At 35.6% G+C, this 22482-nt stretch overlaps 2 protein-coding genes across 9 annotated transcripts in view; one reads left to right on the top strand and one right to left on the bottom strand.

Annotated features, from left to right (window-relative positions):
- Positions 1-22482, bottom strand: part of LOC145291482 (uncharacterized) — an 848143-nt gene that overhangs the window by 137104 nt on the left and 688557 nt on the right. For all 8 annotated transcript variants that reach the window (XM_080137367.1, XM_080137394.1, XM_080137385.1 and 5 more), the window contains 3 exons: positions 12599-12752; positions 8912-9045; positions 5044-5143 (listed from right to left, as the gene is read on the bottom strand). In XM_080137367.1, the coding sequence (XP_079993493.1) occupies positions 5044-5143; positions 8912-9045; positions 12599-12752 (388 nt within the window). The remainder of the gene's footprint in view (positions 1-5043; positions 5144-8911; positions 9046-12598; positions 12753-22482) is intronic.
- On the top strand, positions 18480-21859 carry LOC145302624 (uncharacterized). Its single transcript, XM_080144668.1, has 3 exons — positions 18480-19833; positions 20278-20427; positions 20532-21859. The coding sequence occupies exons 1-3, from the start codon at positions 18480-18482 to the stop codon at positions 21857-21859; spliced, it is 2832 nt and encodes a 943-aa protein (XP_080000794.1).

Here is a 22482-nt window from a genome sequence, read left to right as displayed (position 1 = left end):
AGGTGAAACATTTCTTTCAGCGTTTAATCAAGATATTTTATTAGTCATAAATTATATATATATGAAAATAAATAAAATTAACACTGTGGAGTACTGCTGCCACATCTGGGCTGGAGCTTCTAAAAACAGCCAATCCTGCCTTGACAAAGTACAAAATAGACCTCGCGGCTTAATGGGGGATGCCCTTTTCTCTTCCATGCACCCTCTCTCCCACAGAAGAGACGTTGCGAGCCTGTCTTTGTTTTATCGTTATTTCCATGGCAAGTGCTCGTCCGAACTCCAATCTCTGGTCCCCCCTTGCCAATCTTTCACGATAAACACCCGTCTAGCTAAAACCACTGTCAGTAATTTTCCCCCATTCTTTATCTGTGCCTAAATCAAAATGTAGATTCCATGAACAAAGCTTCTTTCTGAGAAGTGCACGCCTGTGGAACTCTCTTCAGTCTGCCTGTTTCCCACCTGACTACAACTTGGATGTCTTCAAGTCCAACATAAACAAATTCCTGATTAATCGCCCCCTTAAGTAAGACACTTTATAAAATCTCCAATACCAACTATTTCATACGATATTATCCCATTGATTATTGTACACTCAATAACCCTTATCCCCAAGTGGCTTCCGGGCCTTTATAAGTGGTGATCCCCCACGTAAAAAAAAAAAAAAGTTACTAATTAGATTTTATTCTTTCAAAGGAAAATAAATAAAATGCAAACATATCTTCTAATATATTTTATTCATCTGATCTCTTTGAAAAACAATCAGAATATATTTTAAATGTTTCATAAAAATAAAATTCAAGCATAACAAAAGAAATTTGTTTTTCTTTTTACATTAAAGTGTTTTTTTCATGGGAAATTTTATTATAAATTTATTCATTTTATAATATAAATATAAAGGAGAGAATCAACGAATGTTCCACACTTTGAATATTTTTATTGCCATCAAAATCGGTGAAATCGCCCATTTTTCAATCAAATTGATTGATTGCCTTCTCTAGCCGGAGACCCACCAGAGTACAACGAGAGGAAGTTTCACATAACTCCCTTCAGTAATTTAGTTCACAATGTCTACATTGCACTATAGGGAACCAACCATTGATTTTATAAAGTTAAATTTCTATAATGGCTTTAATAAAATTTAAAATGTGAAGGGCAGGTACCATGGTTCAGTTGTGCTCTAAACAAAAACAGTCATTTCGAATGGGCCCTTGTCTTATCAATGAACTTATTGTAGATTTTATATGAAGCTCTTCTGCTTGTGCCAACAAAAGAAGAATCAGTCTGTTTTTGACCAAAGGATGTTAACTTTGGTCAAAAACAGACTGTTCCTTCTTTAATTGGATTTTTTCGATTATCCATTTCTGCATGCAAAATCTATTTAAGAACACTACCAGACACATAAAGTACATTTGTGTATAATTTCAATAATATCATCCCAGCCGCTTTGAAGTCCATAGAAAATGAACTTACACAAAGTGCCATCTATAAATATAAAAACGAAAATGTGTGTACGTATGTATGTTCGCTTTTTGTGTATATCCAAGAAAGGCTTTTTTTCTGACAAGTGATCGGTCGACTCACTTCTTAAAACTTTTTATATCACATCTAAATGATAATATCTACGAGTTAACAATGGGGGTCGCCTGTCTATTTAATTTGCTCTACTTTAAAAAGATAAATATTCAACATTTTTCGATTGCTGCATATGCATTAAGCTTTTTCGTATAATTAAAGCGAAACTAATTCTGGCGTCATTTTTCCGGAAACGTCTGAAAGCAATCAGCTTTGATCAATGTAGAGTTTCTCCTTATATCAGACAATTGCTATTCAATTTGGACTCTTTTTTTATGGGGAGCTGGTTTTCCCCACAACATCTTGGGAGGGGGGGGGGAATCCTACATGCAGTAAATAAAATACTGCAGCACAGTCAAAGTTGACCTCATTAAGTACGGGCACCTGTCAATTCTTAATACTTAAATAAATTCAATCATGTTTCTGTAACTATTTCGTGGTGCCCCAGTGGTTAACGTCGCACGTTTTTTTTCACACTTTAATTTCCAACTTTGACTCAAGGGTTCGGGTTTGATCGTCCATACTTACCTACCAATAAAAATTTTTTTTTAACCCCCCCCCCCCCGAGAAAGAGGGGGAAAAAAAGAGAGACAGAGGGGGGAAAGAGACAGAGGGGGGGGGGAAAGAGACAGAGGGGGGGGGAAAGAGACAGAGGGGGGGGAAAGAGACAGAGGGGGGGGGAAGAGACAGAGGGGGGGGGAAGAGACAGAGGGGGGAAAGAGACAGAGGGAGGGGAAGAGACAGAGGGAGGGGAAGAGACAGAGGGAGGGGAAGAGACAGAGGGAGGGGAAGAGACAGAGGGAGGGGGGAAGAGAGACAGAGGGAGGGGGGAAGAGAGACAGAGGGAGGGGGGAAGAGAGACAGAGGGAGGGGGGAAGAGAGACAGAGGGAGGGGAAGAGACAGAGGGGGGGGAAGAGAGACAGAGGGGGGGGAAGAGAGACAGAGGGGGGGGAAGAGAGACAGAGGGGGGAAGAAAAAAGAGAGACAGGGGAGGGGGGAAAGAGACAGAGGGGGGGGGAAGGGACAGAGGGAGGGAGAGAGACGGGGAGGGGGGAAGAGAGACGGGGGGATAAAAAGAAAACGGGGGGGGAAGAGAGACAGAGGGGGGGGGAAGAGAGACAGGGGGGAAAAAGAGAGACAGAGGGGGGGAAAAGAGAGACAGAGGGAGGGGGAAAAGAGAGACAGAGGGAGGGGGAAAAGAGAGACAGAGGGGGGGAAAAGAGAGACAGAGGGGGGGGGGAAGAGAGACAGCGGGGGGGGGACAAAGAGAGACAGAGGGGGGGGAAGGGAGAGACAGAGGGGGGAAAGGAGGAAGGGAGAGACAGAGGGGGGAAAGGAGGAAGGGAGAGACAGAGGGGGGAAAAGAGGAAGGGAGAGTGAGAGACAGAGGGGGGAAAAGAGGAAGGGAGAGTGAGAGACAGAGGGGGGAAAAGAGGAAGGGAGAGGGAGAGACAGAGGGGGGGAAAAGAGGAAGGGAGAGGGAGAGACAGAGAGGGGAAAAGAGGAAGGAAGAGGGAGAGACAGAGAGGGGAAAAGAGGAAGGAAGAGGGAGAGACAGAGAGGGGAAAAGAGGAAGGGAGAGGGAGAGACAGAGGGGGGAAAAGAGGAAGGGAGAGGGAGAGACAGAGGGGGGAAAAGAGGAAGGGAGAGGGAGAGACAGAGGGGGGAAAAGAGGAAGGGAGAGGGAGAGACAGAGGGGGAAAAGAGGAAGGGAGAGGGAGAGACAGAGGGGGAAAAGAGGAAGGGAGAGGGAGAGACAGAGGGAGGAAAAGAGGAAGGGAGAGGGAGAGACAGAGGGGGAAAAGAGGAAGGGAGAGGGAGAGACAGAGGGGGAAAAGAGGAAGGGAGAGGGAGAGACAGAGGGGGAAAAGAGGAAGGGAGAGGGAGAGACAGAGGGGGAAAAGAGGAAGGGAGAGGGAGAGACAGAGGGGGAAAAGAGGAAGGGAGAGGGAGACAGGGGGGAAAAGAGGAAGGGAGAGGGAGAGACAGAAGGGGGAAAAGAGGAAGGGAGAGGGAGAGACAGAGGGGGAAAAGAGGAAGGGAGAGGGAGAGACAGAGGGGGGAAAAGAGGAAGGGAGAGGGAGAGACAGAGGGGGGAAAGAGGAAGGGAGAGGGAGAGACAGAAGGGGGAAAAGAGGAAGGGAGAGGGAGAGACAGAGGGGGGAAAAGAGGAAGGGAGAGGGAGATACAGAGGGGAAAAGAGGAAGGGAGAGGGAGATACAGAGGGGAAAAGAGGAAGGGAGAGGGAGATACAGAGGGGAAAAGAGGAAGGGAGAGGGAGAGACAGAGGGGAAGAGAGGAAGGGAGAGACAGAGGGGAAGAGAGGAAGGGAGTGGGAGAGACAGAGGAGAAAGGAAGGGAGTGGGAGAGACAGAGGGGAAAAGAGGAAGGGAGTGGGAGAGACAGAGGGGAAAAGAGGAAGGGAGAGGGAGAGACAGAGGGGAAAAGAGGAAGGGAGAGGGAGATACAGAGGGGAAAAGAGGAAGGGAGAGGGAGATACAGAGGGGAAAAGAGGAAGGGAGAGGGAGAGACAGAGGGGAAAAGAGGAAGGGAGAGGGAGAGACAGAGGGGAAAAGAGGAAGGGAGAGGGAGATACAGAGGGGAAAAGAGGAAGGCAGAGGGAGATACAGAGGGGGAAAAGAGGAAGGGAGAGGGAGAGACAGAGGGGAAAAGAGGAAGGGAGAGACAGAGGGGAAGGGAGAGGGAGAGAGGAAAATAAGAATGGAGGAGGAGAAAGGGGGAAAGAGCTGGAGAGACGAGGGAAGAGGAAGAGAGAAAGGGTGACAGAGACGGAAGTGAGATAGAGAGGGAGAGAAAGATGAAAAGAAAAAAGAAAGAGCAAAGAAGAGGCAGAGAGGAAGAGAGAAGGAAAGATATGAGAAAGAAGGAAGAGAGAAGGAAAGATATGAGAAAGGAGGAAGAGAGAAGGAAAGATATGAGAAAGGAGGAAGAGAGAAGGAAAGATATGAGAAAGGAGGAAGAGAGAAGGAAAGATATGAGAAAGGAGGAAGAGAGAAGGAAAGATATGAGAAAGGAGGAAGAGAGAAGGAAAGATATGAGAAAGGAGGAAGAGAGAAGGAAAGATATGAGAAAGGAGGAAGAGAGAAGGAAAGATATGAGAAAGGAGGAAGAGAGAAGGAAAGATATGAGAAAGGAGGAAGAGAGAAGGAAAGATATGAGAAAGGAGGAAGAGAGAAGGAAAGATATGAGAAAGGAGGAAGAGAGAAGGAAAGATATGAGAAAGGAGGAAGAGAGAAGGAAAGATATGAGAAAGGAGGAAGAGAGAAGGAAGAGAGAGGAGGAGGAAAGGAAAAGAGAGAGAGAAGGAGGAGGAGGTAAAAAGAGGGAGAGAAGAAGAAAGAAAAAGAGAAGGATATAAGAGGGAGAGAGAGAGGCAGAAAAGAGAGATGGAGGAAAGGAGGCTGAACATGTAGAGGAAAGAAAATGAGAAAGGTAGAAAGCACACTCACTGTGTCCATGGCATTTATGGTCGTCTCATCCATTGATGCAGCCTGACAACCATCATCTGTAGAACCACCATCGCACATTCCAGCAAAAGCTGCCACACTCCTAGACACAAAAGAAAACAATGTAAAATAAAACTAAGAAAATATAAAACCGGATTTAAAGGAGGAGGAATCGTAAAATAGAAAACTTTGACATATTCAATTCTGAATGTACAGTTAATAGAGAGAACTGTTTCCTCATTTTTTTGTCAATTTTGTCAATGTGAAATATAAACTTTATTTCTGAAGCTAAAAAGCAGAAACAAATACACACACACATATGACTGGAGACTACTTGTGAATTTAACTAAAAACTTCTCCTTCAGATGACGCCTTATTCACTTCCCTAGGGCACATGTCACGCCAGGACAGAACACAGAAGAAATATACGAAAGCTCCCCCATATTAAAGAAAATAAATTAAATGGATGTTTAGACATTGTTTCTTCTATCTTAAATGAAATCAAAACTAATTTAAGGAAAATAAATAACTAGACATATTTTGAAATTGTTAATTAATCATAGTTTTTTGTTGATATAATTTTGTTATATTTACCTATATTAATTATGAAAAATTGGTATTTTCTATTAAAAGGGACATTGTTTCAATATAAACAAAAATTGTGATCAAAATTGTAATTTTAAACATTTTTTGATGTGAAAATCATGTTCCGGTCTTCATTTGAAAAAAAAAAAAAAATTACTAAAATTTCTGAAAATCTTTCTATATATATATATATATATATATATATACGCACTCCTTATTTGCATTTAATTTTCATTAAAAATTTTAACATTATAAAAGAAAACATAACATTCATGTCTTTGCAACAATTCAGGGTTTTTATGTGCCCCACCCCATCATACACCATCCTCCTCCCCCCAAGGTAAACAGACAGTAGAGTAACAATTGTCTTCCACACACATTTTAACACATATTGAAAAATCACTATTTTTTGCATTCCTAGGTTTTCTAGCAACAGTGTCAAACTTATGAAAGAAATACTATTTAAGAATAGGGACAAAACTTTTTTGGCAAAAGTTGTAGATTTTCATGAATTTTGCCAACTTGGAAAAAAAATTTTTTTTAAATTAAAACATAACTTGATTTATTTAACCATTTTATAATTTGGCAATGTTTTTTTCTTTTTTTAATGTTTCACATTAAAATCCATTTTTATTTCAATTTAATAATTTTTCTTTATTTACTGCAAAGAGACCTAACAAAATTTGTAAATATCTATGACTTTTGCCAAAAAGTTTCTGTTCTTTCAATTTACCCCTCCCCAGCAAAAAAAAAAAAAAAAAAAAAAAAAAAAAAATGTAAAGTTCATAATTAAATTAAGTAAATTTTGAGTTACTGCAATCATTTTCAAGACTGCTTAAATTTTTTTCTTTAACAGAAATTGGTGTCCATGTATATTTTCAATGTATAGAAACAAGATTTTGCTATTGTTTTGTTTTTAGTTTTATTGCAAGCAAAGACAGATTTTGAACTCTGAAACATTCTCATCAACATTCAAAATAAGACAATTATATAAAAGTATATTTGATAGAATTTAGGTCATAAATTAATTCATCCTTTTTTTTCACTTTCTTTCCTCTTTATTTATTCTTCCTTTTTATGTCCATTTTTCTTTTTCCTTTTGATTATCTTTTCTTATTCATTTGAAAACCTTTTTCTTATCTGGAAATTTTGTTACCATTTATGAATGAATAAAAAAAAAAGGTTCTTTAATAATAATGTATGTAAACTAATTTTAAGGCAATTCATAAATGATAACACTTAATATTTAACAATGGAAACTAAAAATGCCAGTCAAGCAATCAATACACAAAAACAAGGCAAAAAATGCAGAACTAAATTAGATAATTAACTTTTATCATTATGAATAGAAAAATAAATGTTTATAACTTGCATTTTTTTTTTCTATTCTAACCTATTCTATTTTTGGATGAAAAGTAGGCAGAGATTGATAGTACTTGTTTTATTGTTCACCAAGATGAAATAAAAAGACATTCAGTTTTAGAGAAACCTAAAATTGCTCTGGAATCATTAAAAGCAATTGTTAAACAAGAATAAAATATAATAAAGTGTCACATGTCTGCTTTGTTCTCAGTTTAGTTCATCTGAATGGTTAAAATGAACTTAACTGAGAACAAATAGGTCTATTATTCAAAAAACTAGTTAACACACACACACACTCATATTACATATCCACTTTTACTAGAGAAAACTGGAGAATTTATTGATAAAGAGCAAAAAAAAAAAAAAAGAAAAAAAAAAGAATCTTGTTAACCTTTACGATATCAAAGCCAATTAAGTTATTCCCATAAACTGAATCAGAAGAATACATTGCATTATTAACATGAAAACATTTAAATAAGCTTCCATAATATAAATCTTACCTGTCTGCCTAAAACTTAACAGATGCGATGGATTTTCACAAGATCGGTATCATTTTGAAGCTCAACCATTTGGACAACAAATATTGAAAAATTGGCTAAAAAACATTAATTTCTTCATTCTCAACTTGGCACGTTTCTACAAGGAGGGGGGGGTCGCTCTTTTTGCTGATATTTTAGAAAATCATCCTTTTTTTTTAAATTTAAACCTTTGTCACTTCCGATGGACGCAGCGGCAAAGAAATCACTTTTTTTTTTAATGTTCCTTTCCTCCTTTGTAATACAGGTACAAGCCTGCCTACCTACTACCAAAAGGAAGTGTCATTCTTCATCTTAATTAGCAATCAGTATTTCGAAAATCTCTACTTGGTGGAATTATAATTAAAAAGACATATATACATTCAACTTGACTCAATGAAAAGAGCTGTACAAAAAAGGTAAAAAGGAAAAGAGATGTTTTGACATTATCATTAAGTAATAAAGTTAAGTTTTTGTATATTTCTTAGCTAGTAAATAAAATCTGTAAAGATATTTGTATGGCAAACGGAGTGTTAAAAGAAACGTTTCTAAATTTTTTAAATGAGGATTAGTTATATTTGGATTCTTTGAACTACTGTTCTCATCTTGAGTGTCATTTTCACAACGTTTTGGTCGATGTAATCTCTGACCTTCTTCAAGTGTATCTTGTTGAACACAGGAATGTTCGGTTTGAAATTCCATCCAAATTTCTGAGTTAGACAAGATAAACTATTCATTACTAATTATTATTACTATATATATATATATATATTATGCGCGTGTGTGTGTGTGTTATTGTTTACTTTATTACTGTATAATCTATTATTTATATTTAACGGTTCCCATATTGTATTAAATTCTATACTAGCTGAAATAGATTAAGAAATGTAAATTTTTTCATTAATGACGTAAGCAATAAATGTTGTGAAGGGCTTGAAGCCAGAATAAGTGTTAAAAAAAATAAATAAATAAGACATATTTCAAGAAAAAAATATTAGTTATTCAGAATGAAATGTAGATTATATATATATATATATATATATATATATATATATTAGATAGATAGATATACTAGCATGGGTGCCTGGCGTTGCTCAAGTGTTACGAGGTGCATGTCGAGCAAAAAAAAAAAAAGTGGTAGTAGGAAGACAGGCTGGCTTGAACCTGTACTGCAAAAGAGGAGAAGAACGGGGAAAAAACCTGACGTCTTTGCTGTTACGACCACCGTCAAACCGGAAGTGACTTAGGTTTTAATTAGACAATAGAAAGGAGAGGATGACTTTCGAAAATATAGGCAAAAAAAAGCTATTAAAACAATTAAGATTAGAAAACCAATTTGATTTTTCAGAGGAAATTTAAATTTAAAGACAAAAGAAAGTAAATGATTTTTTTTGTTTTGTGTGGTTTACCTGGCAGCTCTTAGATACATCATGAGTTCCCCGTCAATGACACACTGCGGTCGCCAACGCAGCTCTTCCATGTGCTCACTTTTTTCCGGCATCTCTGGAGGAGAGACATCACACTTACATTCAGGAAGCCGAGCCTGGACCAAAAGAAAAATAATCGGTTTAGAAGATGAAGAAACTTTTAACTTTTTTAAACCAGAAAATATAAATTAGGAAACATGAGAAAGTATAAAAGATTGAGGAACTGAATTTAGAAAAACTAATATTCAAATTACCTTGCTTTCACCTAATAGCTGTTTCCCTATCAGACATCCATATTGAATTACTATCCAAAATATAATCATGCTATAAATTACTTCAACAGAAACGAAAAAAATAATTAGTTAACGAAAAGTGTCCTTAGTGTTACTATCACTTAAGGTGAGTTAAGCCAGTTATCTTTACTTCAGAAGAGGTTGCATCGATGCATACCTTGCTTTATTATTTTCAGGTTCCTTTGTTGCAATTGCAATCAACTGAAAAAACAATAATTGTTGGGGGTCCCAACATAAATTAAAGAATCATTTTGATCATTGGTAATTGCATCTTTATTAACTAACCAAGCAGTTAGTGACTTTACTGTTCAGAGACCTGGGTCCTGGCAAAACACATAATTCAACCAGTGAAAATGTCTTTACTAATCAAAATAAATCTTCACCAATCGGTAAACAATTGTTGCTGACATGATCAAATGGTTGAATTTGGAGAATATTATTTTTTATTTTATTTCATTGTTTAATTAAAACATTTGGTTAAAACTTCCATACAGGTTTCAGTTTGGCACAGATTACAAAGTTTGAGAAGATGAACATGGATGAGGTTGAAGGTTACATGAGCCAAAACAAAGACTTAGAGGAGCCATTATTATTCAGCTTCCTAAATTCAGACTTTCCTATTTAAATTCTCAACTGAACTTGCATGTTATTTTCTTTTTGACATCGTGACTGCATGCATGACAAATTTTCTATTTTTAGAACAATATGTTCTCTTCATTGGTGCTACATCAAGCCATCCTCAGTTAGATGGAAACGTGTGTGTGAATAAAAGTGGATACGAGATGAAGAAATAACTATGAATTTGTTTTCTAATTACCTGTTTTTGTTGTTATACTACAGCTTCTAAAATTTGACAGATTCAAAAGTTTGTAGAGATGAAGATCAGATTTTGTCGGTACAAATTTTGTGAATAAAAGACAAGCGAGATAATAGTTATCTGAATAGTTCCAGTTACTAATCCTAATTTAAAACATTTTGAAACAGTCAAAAAGCCAAGATAAATTTCTGAGAATTATACCATGTCAAAGAAGCTCTCTCATGATATCAAGTTTAGTACTCTCCCTTTTAAGCTCACTAAAAGTTTATTTCATTATCTATTAAAGGCTATAGAATAATTTAAAATTTTAATCTCTAAAAGAATATGTGACGGGCCAAACTTTTGCAAGATTTGCGTTCTTTTTTGGGGAGTGGGGTGGGGGTGGGGGGTGCAATACAAAATGTGGCTAGATCATGATAGAAAAAATTAAAATCATTAATTAAAAAAAAATAGAAATGCTTTTTCATATGACTAATTTTAATATTTCACATTAAGTCTTATAATGTATCTGCATCTTCTACAAATGATGTCTGTAGAAGTTAAAACATGAAAAGCTTAGTTATTGATTAAAAAAGAAGATAAATATTCAACTTCCAAACTAAGAATGAAACAAAAAAATTTTTCCCTGGTAATCAATGAAAATTGCCAATATTCAAATAACTGAGAAATATAAATCAACCAAAAATTGTTTTATGCAAGAGATTAGAATTAAATCATTAACATAGAGATCTGGCGAAGTCTCCCACCTGCCATCACTTGGATGTACTTACCAAACAGTTCCTCTTTCAGCAGAATATCTTGCCTATTAATCAGTGAAATGTTAATATTTGTTTCATATTGATGAAAAAGTAATAAAAACAAAACAAAAAAAAACGGAAGGAAAAACAAAACAAAAAGTAAACAAAGAGAGAAAAGAAAAAGGAAAAGAAAAAGAAATTACTTGAGAAAAAGTAAAGAAAAAAATTTTTAAATAAAAATAAAAAAAATCATTTCCCAGTAAATTTCTCATCATGATAATTGATTTTATATTTAAACAAAGTTCAAACTGACCAATGAAGGGAAAGTTTCTGTAAAAAAAGAAAAAATTTGAAGCTGTGAAAAATTATGCTATTTCACTCAATGTTCTACCTATTTCCCTTGGAACTCATTTATCCAATTAAGGAGGGGAAAAAATTAATTTAATAAAAACAACAAGGTTTAAGTTCTCAAAAAAACAATGGATCTGCAATAACATTGTTTTTATTTTCATAAAATAAAGCAAATGATATGGAAATGTCAAACTGTTGCAGAATATTTAGCAGTAAATATGGATGTGGCGTTAAATGAAAAAAATTTAATAAAGGCATAAGGTTAATCAAGTATAATTGACAAAGTTTAAACATAGTTTAACCTGTGTGTTCATATAGTTAAGTATCTGATTATGTAACACAGAATGGATATTAAGTGATATAATCAGTTGCTGTTTAAGATTTAGTGAAGAAACATGTAAGGCAGTATCCTGCTAGATATGGCTTTTAGAAACTCGTGTCCCCTCTAAAGACAGCAAGAAGCCACTGAAGTGGAGTATATAAAAAGGTTGCACAGAAAATGAAGACCAAAATAATATAAAAATTTGGTCCAGAAAAAGGGGTTGAAAAGAGATGAAAAAGAAAAAAGGTGAGAGAAAATCTAAGCAAGAAATGTGTGTGGGTTCCTTGCCAAAAAGAGGAGAAATAGAAATATTGAATAAGGATAACGATAGTAAAGAGGAGAAAGAGCATGATGATGATGATGATGATGAGCATCATGAAGATGAAGAGGAGAAGGAGGAGGAGGAGGCGGAGACAGGATTGAAGAAGTAGGGTCTGTCATCCTCTGAAAATGTAGAGGAAGTTTGCCGACTTACAACAGGGTTCCTAACAAGCTTGGGAACAGCAACAAACTTACTTGGTAGAGGAGGTAGCAAAATCCTTCTAGGGGTTCTAAGGACATCCTCTTCAAGATAAAACAAAACCACAAAAAAGAAAAATGGATTTTATCAGATGTGCATTCTGAGGGTTACGTTTAGAGGGCAAGATTTGATGAATTGAAACAAAAAGAAAGAAATCTCAAATGAATGGATTACAATAGAATTGATGGGTACAAAATGACAATCCTATTTAAAAGATACACACACACACAAACAAAGATATACTGCTAGGTATGCATAATATGTTCCTGATGTATACAAAAACACTCAGGAAAATAATAACACTTCACCTTAATTATCCCATCAGTTAGTTGTATACAATTTTGTCTTAGAAATGAATATTACAGAAACTTTGCTTTGTCAATTAAAAAAAACAATTCAGAAAAATTGTTTTTTATGAGGATGATAAAAAAAATAATTTTGAACCTTGTAGTTTAAGACTACAGTTTATTAAGAAACTTCAGTTACAATCCGCTCATTAGCCCCAAGAACTCACTGCTTTAAAAACCTATCAGCATCACTGAGAGAGTGTGTGTAAGTAAATTTTTTTTTTTAAGAAAAAACTATCTTAAAATTAAAAACAAAACAACAAAGGTGCTACATAGTCTTACCTGGTGGCTCGTGCCAACCCGAATTTCTCCTTGCGTTGTCGCCAGCCTCTTGCTTTCAGGGTTGTAACCCAAGATGTAAAAGAAACAATCCTGGGCAGGTTTGAACTCTCGTGCAGATACAATATCTTTGAAATGTTGTACTTTACATCTGCCCCTAGAGGAAGAGAAGAAAAAAAATGGTAAAAATGGATTCAAGTTTTAAAAAAAGTTTCATTAAAATGACCAACAAAATAGTAAATATAACTATAATCAACTAAAATTGTGAATACAAAAAAAGCTTAAACAATTATATTTTTTATTGGGTTGTTTTATAGCCTTTTAGAGTAATTTAATGCAGAAAAATATCTATTGTAAATGATTCATTGTATATGATTAATCGGACACAAATTGCTATTGTTTTTTTGTTTTTTTTTGCTCATAGCTATGACAGGACTCTATGGACAAACTTATCTTTAGTTGACCTTTGACAACTAAATATTTTTGTTTACTAGCCAAATAGAAAAGTTACTAGCCAAACCCACATGATTTTTAGAATATGACATGTTCATTTTGTAACGAGTATGTACACCATAAAGTTTTTCTATGTCTTTTTTAACAAGTGTAATTTTAAATATACAACAAATTTTATGTTGATACTTGAAGGCATAAACATTCTAATTTCTTCAGATATTTTTTTAAACAGCCTTCGTTACAAAAAGTATATTGTTCTATTATACTTTTATTGTTCAAATAATTTAACTTTGTTCATTTTATTAAATAAAAAAGTTGAAAAGACATTTTTCACTCAGTAGTGAGCTTTGGAAGATTGTCAGTGAAAGAAATACAATCGCCAAAAGATAAGCGTTTTATTATTTCTAGTCGCCACTTTGAAAAGTCACTCGCAAATGCGACTGTTTCACTCACAATGTAGAGCCCTGTATGACAAAAGTCATTTTGTTATAGTTGCTATTTTTGAAAAATAGCAATTGACTAGACTTTTTAGCCTAATAAAAACATTACAAAAGTTAAACCCGTTGGCTTAGAATGAGTGCTTTATCCAAAATCAATGGTTGACTATGATTTAATTTGTGTTCATTTTTGCATTAAATACTAATCGCCATTATCACTATCTGTGCACTAAACAAATACCATATTTACTTTGCTGCACCTTATCATAAAGGTCCATACTAAAGTAGAATAGATAGACAGACAAAAAGAAACAATATATTAAAAAAAACTTTACATTTTTAAATTGAATTGTACTTCATAACTTAAACAAAAACAATTTTATTGAGAGGAAAGTTAAAAAAGGGATTTACAGACAATCACTTGCAAAAATAAAAGATAAAAAGTAATGAAAATGGAAAGAAATTATAATTTCAAATGGATAAAAATGTATAAACTAGGAAAAACACACAAAATCTAAATATTTATATACAAGTCAGTCAAACACCTAATATCCACAACTGGAGGTACACCATATAAAGAGCAAAATAATTACTAAATAACCATTAATAAGAACAGTTTTAAAGAGACTAGTTACTGTCCAGTAATCAATTTACCTACAAATTGTTTTTCTTAATGTATTTTAAAATTTTATTGATGGACTATTTTGTAAAATGTTGAACTTTCTGATGAATTAATTATGATAGATTAATTTACTTGTCTGTACATCCAGTGTCACAAAAAAAATAATAAATAATCATCATCGCAAACATTAATTAATGAGAAACAAATTACCTCGCTTTATTCTTTATAGTCACCTTTTCTCAATTAAAAATCATTAAAATCATTCCCTCCCAAAAAAATTGTGTTACCATTATTACCTACTTATATGTTATGTTGAAATTAGTACAAATTCCAATACATTTCAGATGAAAACATTATTACCTACTTAAGTGTCATGTTGACATAAGTAAAATCATACAGGTGCTTTTGTTGATTAGGGATTTTTTTAAACCTATGCATTTCAGATGAAAATATTATCTACTTTACAGTTCATGTTGAAGTAAGTACAAATTCCAACGCATTTCAAATGAAAATATTACCTACTTAAATATCGTGCCAAAATAAATAAAATCAAAAGATGCTTTTGTTGATTAGATCTCTTAAACCTACGCATTTCAGGTGAAAACATTACCTTCTTATGTCATATTGAATCAGTAAAACGCCATGAGTACAAAGTCGTTTTCTGTAAATTAAAAAAAAAAGAAAAAAAAGACCTATTCCTTACATACACGTGTAATCCAAGATGTCCTGAAATATTAAACAACTTGAGACTACCAGAAGCATATTTATGTGAATTTACTATAGCTTACTTGGAAACTTAATTTCTAGAGATTTTGTGTAGCACATTCTGATTCTTTGTACAAAAATACATTTAAATGGCAAATGTCATGCTATATTTTGTTTTAACATTTTTACTAAAAGAATAGTGTAAAAAGTGTGACAAAGCATATATGGTCTTAAAGATGGAAAAATATCCAATTGTGCGAGGCACAAAAAGTTCTAACTTCCTTATTTTTATTCAGATTTAATAATTTTTTAGAAATATTCTTAGATCAAACTTTTGTATGCCAGCATTGAGATATTTTAAGCAATTTCAATTTTTTCATACATATTGCTACTAGATCTGAAAGGGTATTCATAGAGGTAAAATGATCAATGAAGCTACCAAAAAGAAAAAAACAAGGACTTTTCCTATACAACCCCCAACTTTATAAGGAATGATAGACAAAAAGGAGATTTGTGAGGAGAAGAGTTTACTTGAGATGTGCCCAAATAACTTTAAAAATCATTTACGCTACATTTCTAACCCAACTTTTACCAAGTTAACATCATTGTTGACATTACAGAGTCCATATTTATAGACATGGGTAATAAACAAAAAACTAGTTTTGTTTTGGTATTTGCAAGATAAAAATGAATTCTTAATCAGATAAGACAGTTGAATAAAAACATCTTTTCTTCTGATGTCATAGATGCACTAAAAAATATAACCAGATAATTTGATTAGTTTAAATAAAGATACATTCATTTATCCTCACTCTCTCCTTTTCAATGCTATTTATTGTCCTTAGTTTTAACTCTGTATGTTATCAGCCTATGGAACAATGTGTGTTGTATATGTCGATATAAACACATCTACGCAATCTTAACGGTGTGTTGTATATAAATAATAATAGAATCATCTGTCCTAATTAATGACAGTACGATGCACTTCTGATGATTGAGGATGCTTTAAAACTGCAGTGAAGTGTTAAACTTTTGAGAAAAAAAAAACAATTAAATACATAATAGCGCAACATACGGCATTCTCCACCAGTCTCTATTGTTCATGGCTTAACATTTAAGTATTTTATTTCTGGTAATAACAATAGTTGATTTGATCTAAATTTTATATCTATATGGAATTCAATTTTATTAATATTTTAATTGAATTACCAGAAATAAAATACAATCTATTTTGAATTTGTTTCGTATTAATTAAATAATTATATAGACATATTTTATAGATATTACAATTATTAATATTATCTAAGTAAATATTATTAGTGTATACCAAAATGAATACAATTAATACGAAAATTTAAATTGCAGTGACTTCAAACTTCACAATGGTGTAATAAAAGAAAAAACAAAAGTTAATTGCAGCTTCTCTCCCAATTTTCAGATTTTGATGGGTTGAGAGGTGCTATTTCTTCTGAGTTAGAGGAAAATAGATTCATTGATTGATATAATTAAATGAATGATTTTGTGCTACAAAACAGGTGCTGTTATGAATGTCAACATACTTAAATGAATAAATTGTAAGATGGTCAAAATCATGTAACTTGGAATATAGATTTTTGTCATTTGTTCGTTACTAGCAGTCATGCCCAGCTTTGCTCAGGTCTCGTGGTGATATTACTTGGAACCAACTGTGGTCAATGTGGTAACTTGGTTTAATGCGGAGTTTATATTCAGCTTATGCTGCTTAAGCATTCTTCATATGACCGCTCGATTTTTCCGACGCATTGTCACCACGGAACCATACACGCATTCAATTTTTATGGACGTTAATAGACTAAACCTACTAACAAACTAGCTTAAATAATCTTTATCGATTATTTCATATAATATTGTACCCAATGTATAGTCATGATTTCAAAAGTAAAAAAGTATTTGGGTGCCATCAGCTGAAAGCAAAACTGTAGCATTCAAAGCTGGTGATGTTAACACTGTACCAACGTGACACGCATAAGAACTGATTAAAAATAAACTAAGACGAATGTACAAAATGTATAATGATTTTTTTCAATTTTAACCCCTTTTGACCCCTTAAACTATTTTAACCAGCTAAAGACCCAGAAAAGAACGGTCTATAAAAATCCAATTATTTAAAACCCCGAATGCTGCTTTGCGACTTTTAGTTTTGAAAGAGAGAGTTTGAAAATATGGAAACAGACAGATGTAGTGAGTTTTATAAATTAGATATAGACACTGTTTTTTTTAATAGTATTTCTACAACTTTTACATAGGAGCATATGTAGAAAATTAAAAAGTAAAACAAATTACATTTTGATTGGCTATAGAAAAATAAGGGTTCATCCAAAAATTATGAATTCCCAAAAGGGAGAGAAAAGAAAACACTATACTGAAATGCATCTTAAAAATCCGACCATGAGTTGTAAAGACTAAAGGTGGTAAGTTGAACTGTGTAAACGGAAACAAATTAACCCCTTTGCGCAGCTCAAATCTACATAAGGGAAAAATCACCGTAAACACTGTTTCACACATACAATCAAGCATGGCACGCTGTTAGCAAACATCTTTGTGCATGTGGGCCAACTTGAGGCATAAAAGAGGTGAGGAAACAAAGAATTTCATTCAAATTATTTCCTAAATTTACTGGACATTGTTATTAGGTATTCTTTTCTACTCTTTGCATTTATTTTGTTTATTTCAGTTTTCACGTTGAAGAATTGTAAACTGCGAATGCGGTGCGACCACGTGGGAAATAAAAAACATATTTTTTTTCATCAGTTGTGCTCTAGTCCTCATTTTTGGCGTCCTGTGCTACCGTTACAGTGAAAACTCTTTTCTGCATAACAAGGTAAAATATTTCCGAATGTTTTGGAAAAAAAACGAACAAAAAAAAACCGATACCTTGTTATATTTACGAACGGCAGCCCTACGAAGTACAAAGACCAACTTTCAGTCAAAGAATATTTTGTTGTAGCAATAATTGCTACGGCTTAAATTTCTTTTGCGCGTTTAAAAAATAATTTTTTTTACAAACTCTTGTTTTAATATATATAACGAACTGTTTCAAAAAACTTGCGTGCAAAAATATCCTCGCTAAAATAACAAATGTGACTTTATTTCAGGAACAACATATCGTATTTTTCGACAAATTTTACGAACATTATTTACGTAGTCGTGCATGTTATCCAAGCTGCGGCCACACTACACATGTTATTTTATTATTTTTTTTCGCCTTGTACATTTTTCCTTTTTTGTTTGTTTTTGTTTGTATTCCTTTCATAAAGTTTAACTTAATGTTAACTTTATATCCTCTATACCATAGAATTTTACATAATTATTACTGTATTTTTGTCACCCTCAACCCTTTACGCACTCTTTAACGTTATATGTTTAGTTTATTTGGGACCTACTTCATTCCAAGCAATCAGTCACAATGTCAGATCAAAATTTTCCCACCGAGTTCGACTGTGTGTCCCGATGCTCCAGCAGAACTACTAGAACCCGCTCATCCCGAAGTTAGAGATCCTCTTACGGCTCCCATACATCGAGGAAGTCGACGGACACTTTAGTTGAAGTTGCCGCCCTTAGGGTAAAATTACAATATATCGATAAGGAAGCCAAACAAAGGGCAGAATTAGACAGAGTAAGGACAGAAATGAGGCTGCATATGGCCCCAGCCAAATTAGATGCTCTGGAGATTACACGGGATTATGCTGATGAAAGAAGTCAACCAGCTTCCGAGGTCGATACCAACCACAAGGTGCAAAATTTTTTAAAGTCTCAGGTAGTCGAGAGCGAGCCTCCGATAGAAAACACAGCTGGACTGCCTTTGACCAAGTCAGATTTTTTGTTTAAAGACTCAGCAAGGACCAAAGAAGTCAAAGCGAGCACATCTACTTTGAACCTCGATACGCCTCATTTTATGTCTAGACAACCAGTACTGGTCCTACCAGCAGCACCACCTGGTGAATTTGTGAATATGTCAGTGAATGCTCCCCATATCCAGCCACCAACTTTCCATGAATTTCACTCTCAACAGACTGAGCAGACCATCGAGAACATGTCAGAGGATGCACTGAAAGAGCTAATTAAATCTCTGGCTAAGCAAGTTAGTCTCAGTCGATTACCTCCACCAGAGCCTAGCATGTTTTATGGCAATCCATTGAGATATCCAAATTGGAAAACTGCATTTCAGACCCTCATTGAACACCGGAGAATTCCACCAACAGAAAGGATACACTATCTTAAGAAATATATAGGTGGACAAGTTGGGGATACTGTGGAAAGCTATTTCTTACTCTCACCAGAAGACGCCTTTGAGGAAGCCAAAGGTTTGCTTGAGGAACGATATGGAAATCAGTTTGTCATAGCAGATGCCTTCAGAGACAAACTGAAAAATTGGCAACAGATCAATCCCAGAGATGGAACAGCCCTACAGAGGTATGTCGACTTCTTAAGACGATGCTACACTGCTATGAAGAGCATAAGGAGTCTTCAAGTCTTAAACGATGAACGTGAGAACCGAAAGATGCTTCGTAAGTTATCCGACTGGGTCATTAGCAGATGGGCAATTCTTGTAGCTAAATGGAGAGAAGATAAGGGCAAATTTCCTTCTTTCAAGGAATTTATGGAGTTCATTGGTAAGCAAGCTCAGATAGCCATGGATCCTATAACCTCGTTGCAATCCATAAAATGTGACCAACCGACAAAGGATAAACCCATTCTCAAGCCTGCATCATTCAGTAGAGAAGGTCGAACTCTTGCTACCATCAAGAAGTGTCCAAAATGGAACCCAGTTGACAGAAACAGGAGTTGCACATTTTGCCAAGCTAGTCATAACTTGGATGTCTGCACCAGCTTCAAAGCAAAAACACTCTCGGAAAGAAAGCGGTTTATCACAGACAAAGGATTGTGCTTTGCATGCCTAGGTTTTGGACATGTTTCTCACAGATGCAGACGAAGGAAAAGATGCAATGTTTGTTCTAGTTTGCATCCTACACCCTTGCAAGGTGACACTAGGTCGCAGGTAGGAGGAAGGTGCCTAGGGTACAACGCTTTTAAATTACACTGGGTCATCCACAAAAACCTCTAGGATCCTCCCGGTATATGCGTCCCATGTAGACAACCCAAATTAATAACGTCTTGTGTATGCAATCCTGGATTCACAATCGGACACAACCTTTATTTTACAAAATACCAGCAAATCACTAGGACTAGAGGGTACACCTGTGAAACTAAAGCTGTTGACCATGCATGCCAAGAACAAAGTCATCGACAGTACAAGATACAAGGGCTGAGAGTTTGTGGCTTCAACAGCCCACAGGAAATTAAACTCCTGAGCACATATACAAGGGACATTATGCCAGCAAATCGATCACCCACCCCAGACGTAGCAGAATTATGGCCACATATGAAGCCTATAACAAATTTAATTTTTTCATTACAAGACTGAGAGGTCGGCTTACTGATTGGATACAACTGTACAAAAGCGTTAACACCTAGAGATATAATTGCACCGATTGGTGATGGTCCATATGCTCAGCGAACTGACCTTGGATGGGATATAATGGGTGTTGCCAACATTGCTTGTGAAGATGAGGATGGTGACAATATTGGAACTAGTCATTGGACTGTGGTTAGGGATGTAATTAGAGACTTCTCACTATCAAGAAATGAAAGACCAGCATCCACATTATTCTCAATTAAGAACCCGATAAAAGAATAATCGATCCAAATAGCCTAATCAAGATGTTTGAGTTAGACTTCAGTGAACATCACGCTAACGCAAAATGTTTATCTCTGGAAGATAAAAAATTTCTCTCTATCTTGGAAAAAAACATCACGATCAAAGAAGGGCTACCATTTCAGGAGACTATGCCTAATTTGCCAAACAACCAAGAGATGGCACTACGACGCTTACAACACCTGAAAGGACGTTTCCGCAAGGATCCATTATACCACGACCAATATACTAAATTTATCAGGGATTTAATTGATAAGGGGCATGCAAAAAAGCTGACTACAGAGGACATGAGAGAAAATAAGCATGTATGGTACCTGCCTCATCATGGGGTCTATCATCCGAGAAAACCAGAGAAGCTGCGTGTTATGTTTGATGGTAGTGCACGATACATGTCCGAATCATTAAATGATCTCCTATTGCGAGGACCAGATTTTATTAACTCCCTTTGCGGTGTCCTTTGCCGGTTTCATAAAGAACCGGTTGCCTTTGTGCGTGATATTGAGCAGATGTTTTTGCAATTCCAAGTTGCGGCTTCTCACCAAGATTACCTCAGATTTCTGTGGTGGGAAAATGGCAATGTGGACAGCGAACCATGCACATACCGCATGACCAGACATCTGTTTGGTGCTGTGTCATCTCCAGGCTGCGCAAATTTTGCACTTAGAAGAATTGCAATGGAAGGAGAATCTGATTCTGGGATGGATGTCACAAATTTCATAAAAAGGGACTTTTATGTTGACGATGGATTAAAGTCTGTGGCGACACCAAAGGAGGCTGTGAGTCTCATCAATAGAAGCATGGCCCTCTTTAAAGAAAATGGTCTGGTTTTGCACAAGTGTATGTCGAATTCCAAGGAAGTGCTGCAGCAAATACCACCAGAAGCTCGAGCCAAGGAATTAATAAATATTGATATTCATGAGGATAGCCGGCCTATAGAAAGGACTCTAGGTATTCAGTGGTGTATTGAATCAGACACCTTTCAGTTCAGGATTGTGCTAAATGAGAAACCCCTCATCAGACGAGGTGTTTTATCCACTCTTAGTTCAGTGTATTACCCTTTGGGACTCGTTGCACCATTTATCTTAAAAGAGAAACAGATTCTGCAGGAAATGTGTATGAACCAGTTGGACTGGGACAGCCCTATTCCAGAAAGTCTACAACCACGGTGGCGACAGTGGATTGCAGAAGTCAAAACCTTGGATTCTATCATTGTTAAAAGATGTTTGAAGCCTGCAGATTTTGATGAGGTGGTTACGACAGAAATACACCATTTTCAGATGCCAGCACCATAGGATATGGGCAATGCTCATACTTACGTTTGATTGATCACGACAGATGAGTGCATTGCTCCTGAAATATGGCAAAAGCTAGAGTCACACCCATCAAACCAGTCACCATACCAAGACTAGAACTTACGGCAGCTCTTGTTTCCATCAAAGTTAGTTCAATGCTGCTTGATGAACTTGACATTACAAATATTACAGAATGGTTTTGGACCGACAGCACTGTGGTTCTGGGTTACATCCATAACGATTCTCGTCACTTTCACGTCTTTGTGGCGAACCGGGTTCAACAAATTCGAGACAACACTGAACCATATCAGTGGAATTACGTTTGCTCTGCTAATAATCTGGCAGATATAGCCTCGTGAGGAGCAACACCAAATGAGTTAATGAGTAAAGGCAAGTGGTTTAATTGTCCGGATTTCTTATGGAAATCTAGTACCCCATTCACACCGGACCAAAACAGACTACAACCATGCATAGATGAAAATGATCCAGAGATAAAGAAATCTCATGTTTTTAACATCTCGACCAGGCTAATTAGCCAGACTTAAATAGTGGATCGCCTACAATACTTCTCTAATTGGCTGAGAGCTGTGAGATCTGTGGCTGTTTGCTTAAAATATAAAGCT

The sequence above is a fragment of the Euprymna scolopes genome, chromosome 2 (assembly GCF_053919585.1).
Source record: "Euprymna scolopes isolate OS-2025 chromosome 2, ASM5391958v1, whole genome shotgun sequence".
NCBI classification, from domain to species: domain Eukaryota; kingdom Metazoa; phylum Mollusca; class Cephalopoda; order Sepiida; family Sepiolidae; genus Euprymna; species Euprymna scolopes.
The sequence above is the reverse complement of the archived record's forward strand: the minus strand, read 5'-3'. Positions and strand labels throughout refer to the sequence as shown.

What these genes read in the sequence shown, in the direction of transcription:
- LOC145302624 (XM_080144668.1), top strand. Translation starts at nt 18,480, where the DNA reads ATGAGGCTGCATATGGCCCCAGCCAAATTAGATGCTCTGGAGATTACA. An exon ending in GCATCCTACACCCTTGCAAG is followed by an intron (nt 19,834 to 20,277) that starts GTGACACTAGGT and finishes TACAAGACTGAG; the next exon opens with AGGTCGGCTTACTGATTGGA. An exon ending in TGCTTGTGAAGATGAGGATG is followed by an intron (nt 20,428 to 20,531) that starts GTGACAATATTG and finishes TTCTCAATTAAG; the next exon opens with AACCCGATAAAAGAATAATC.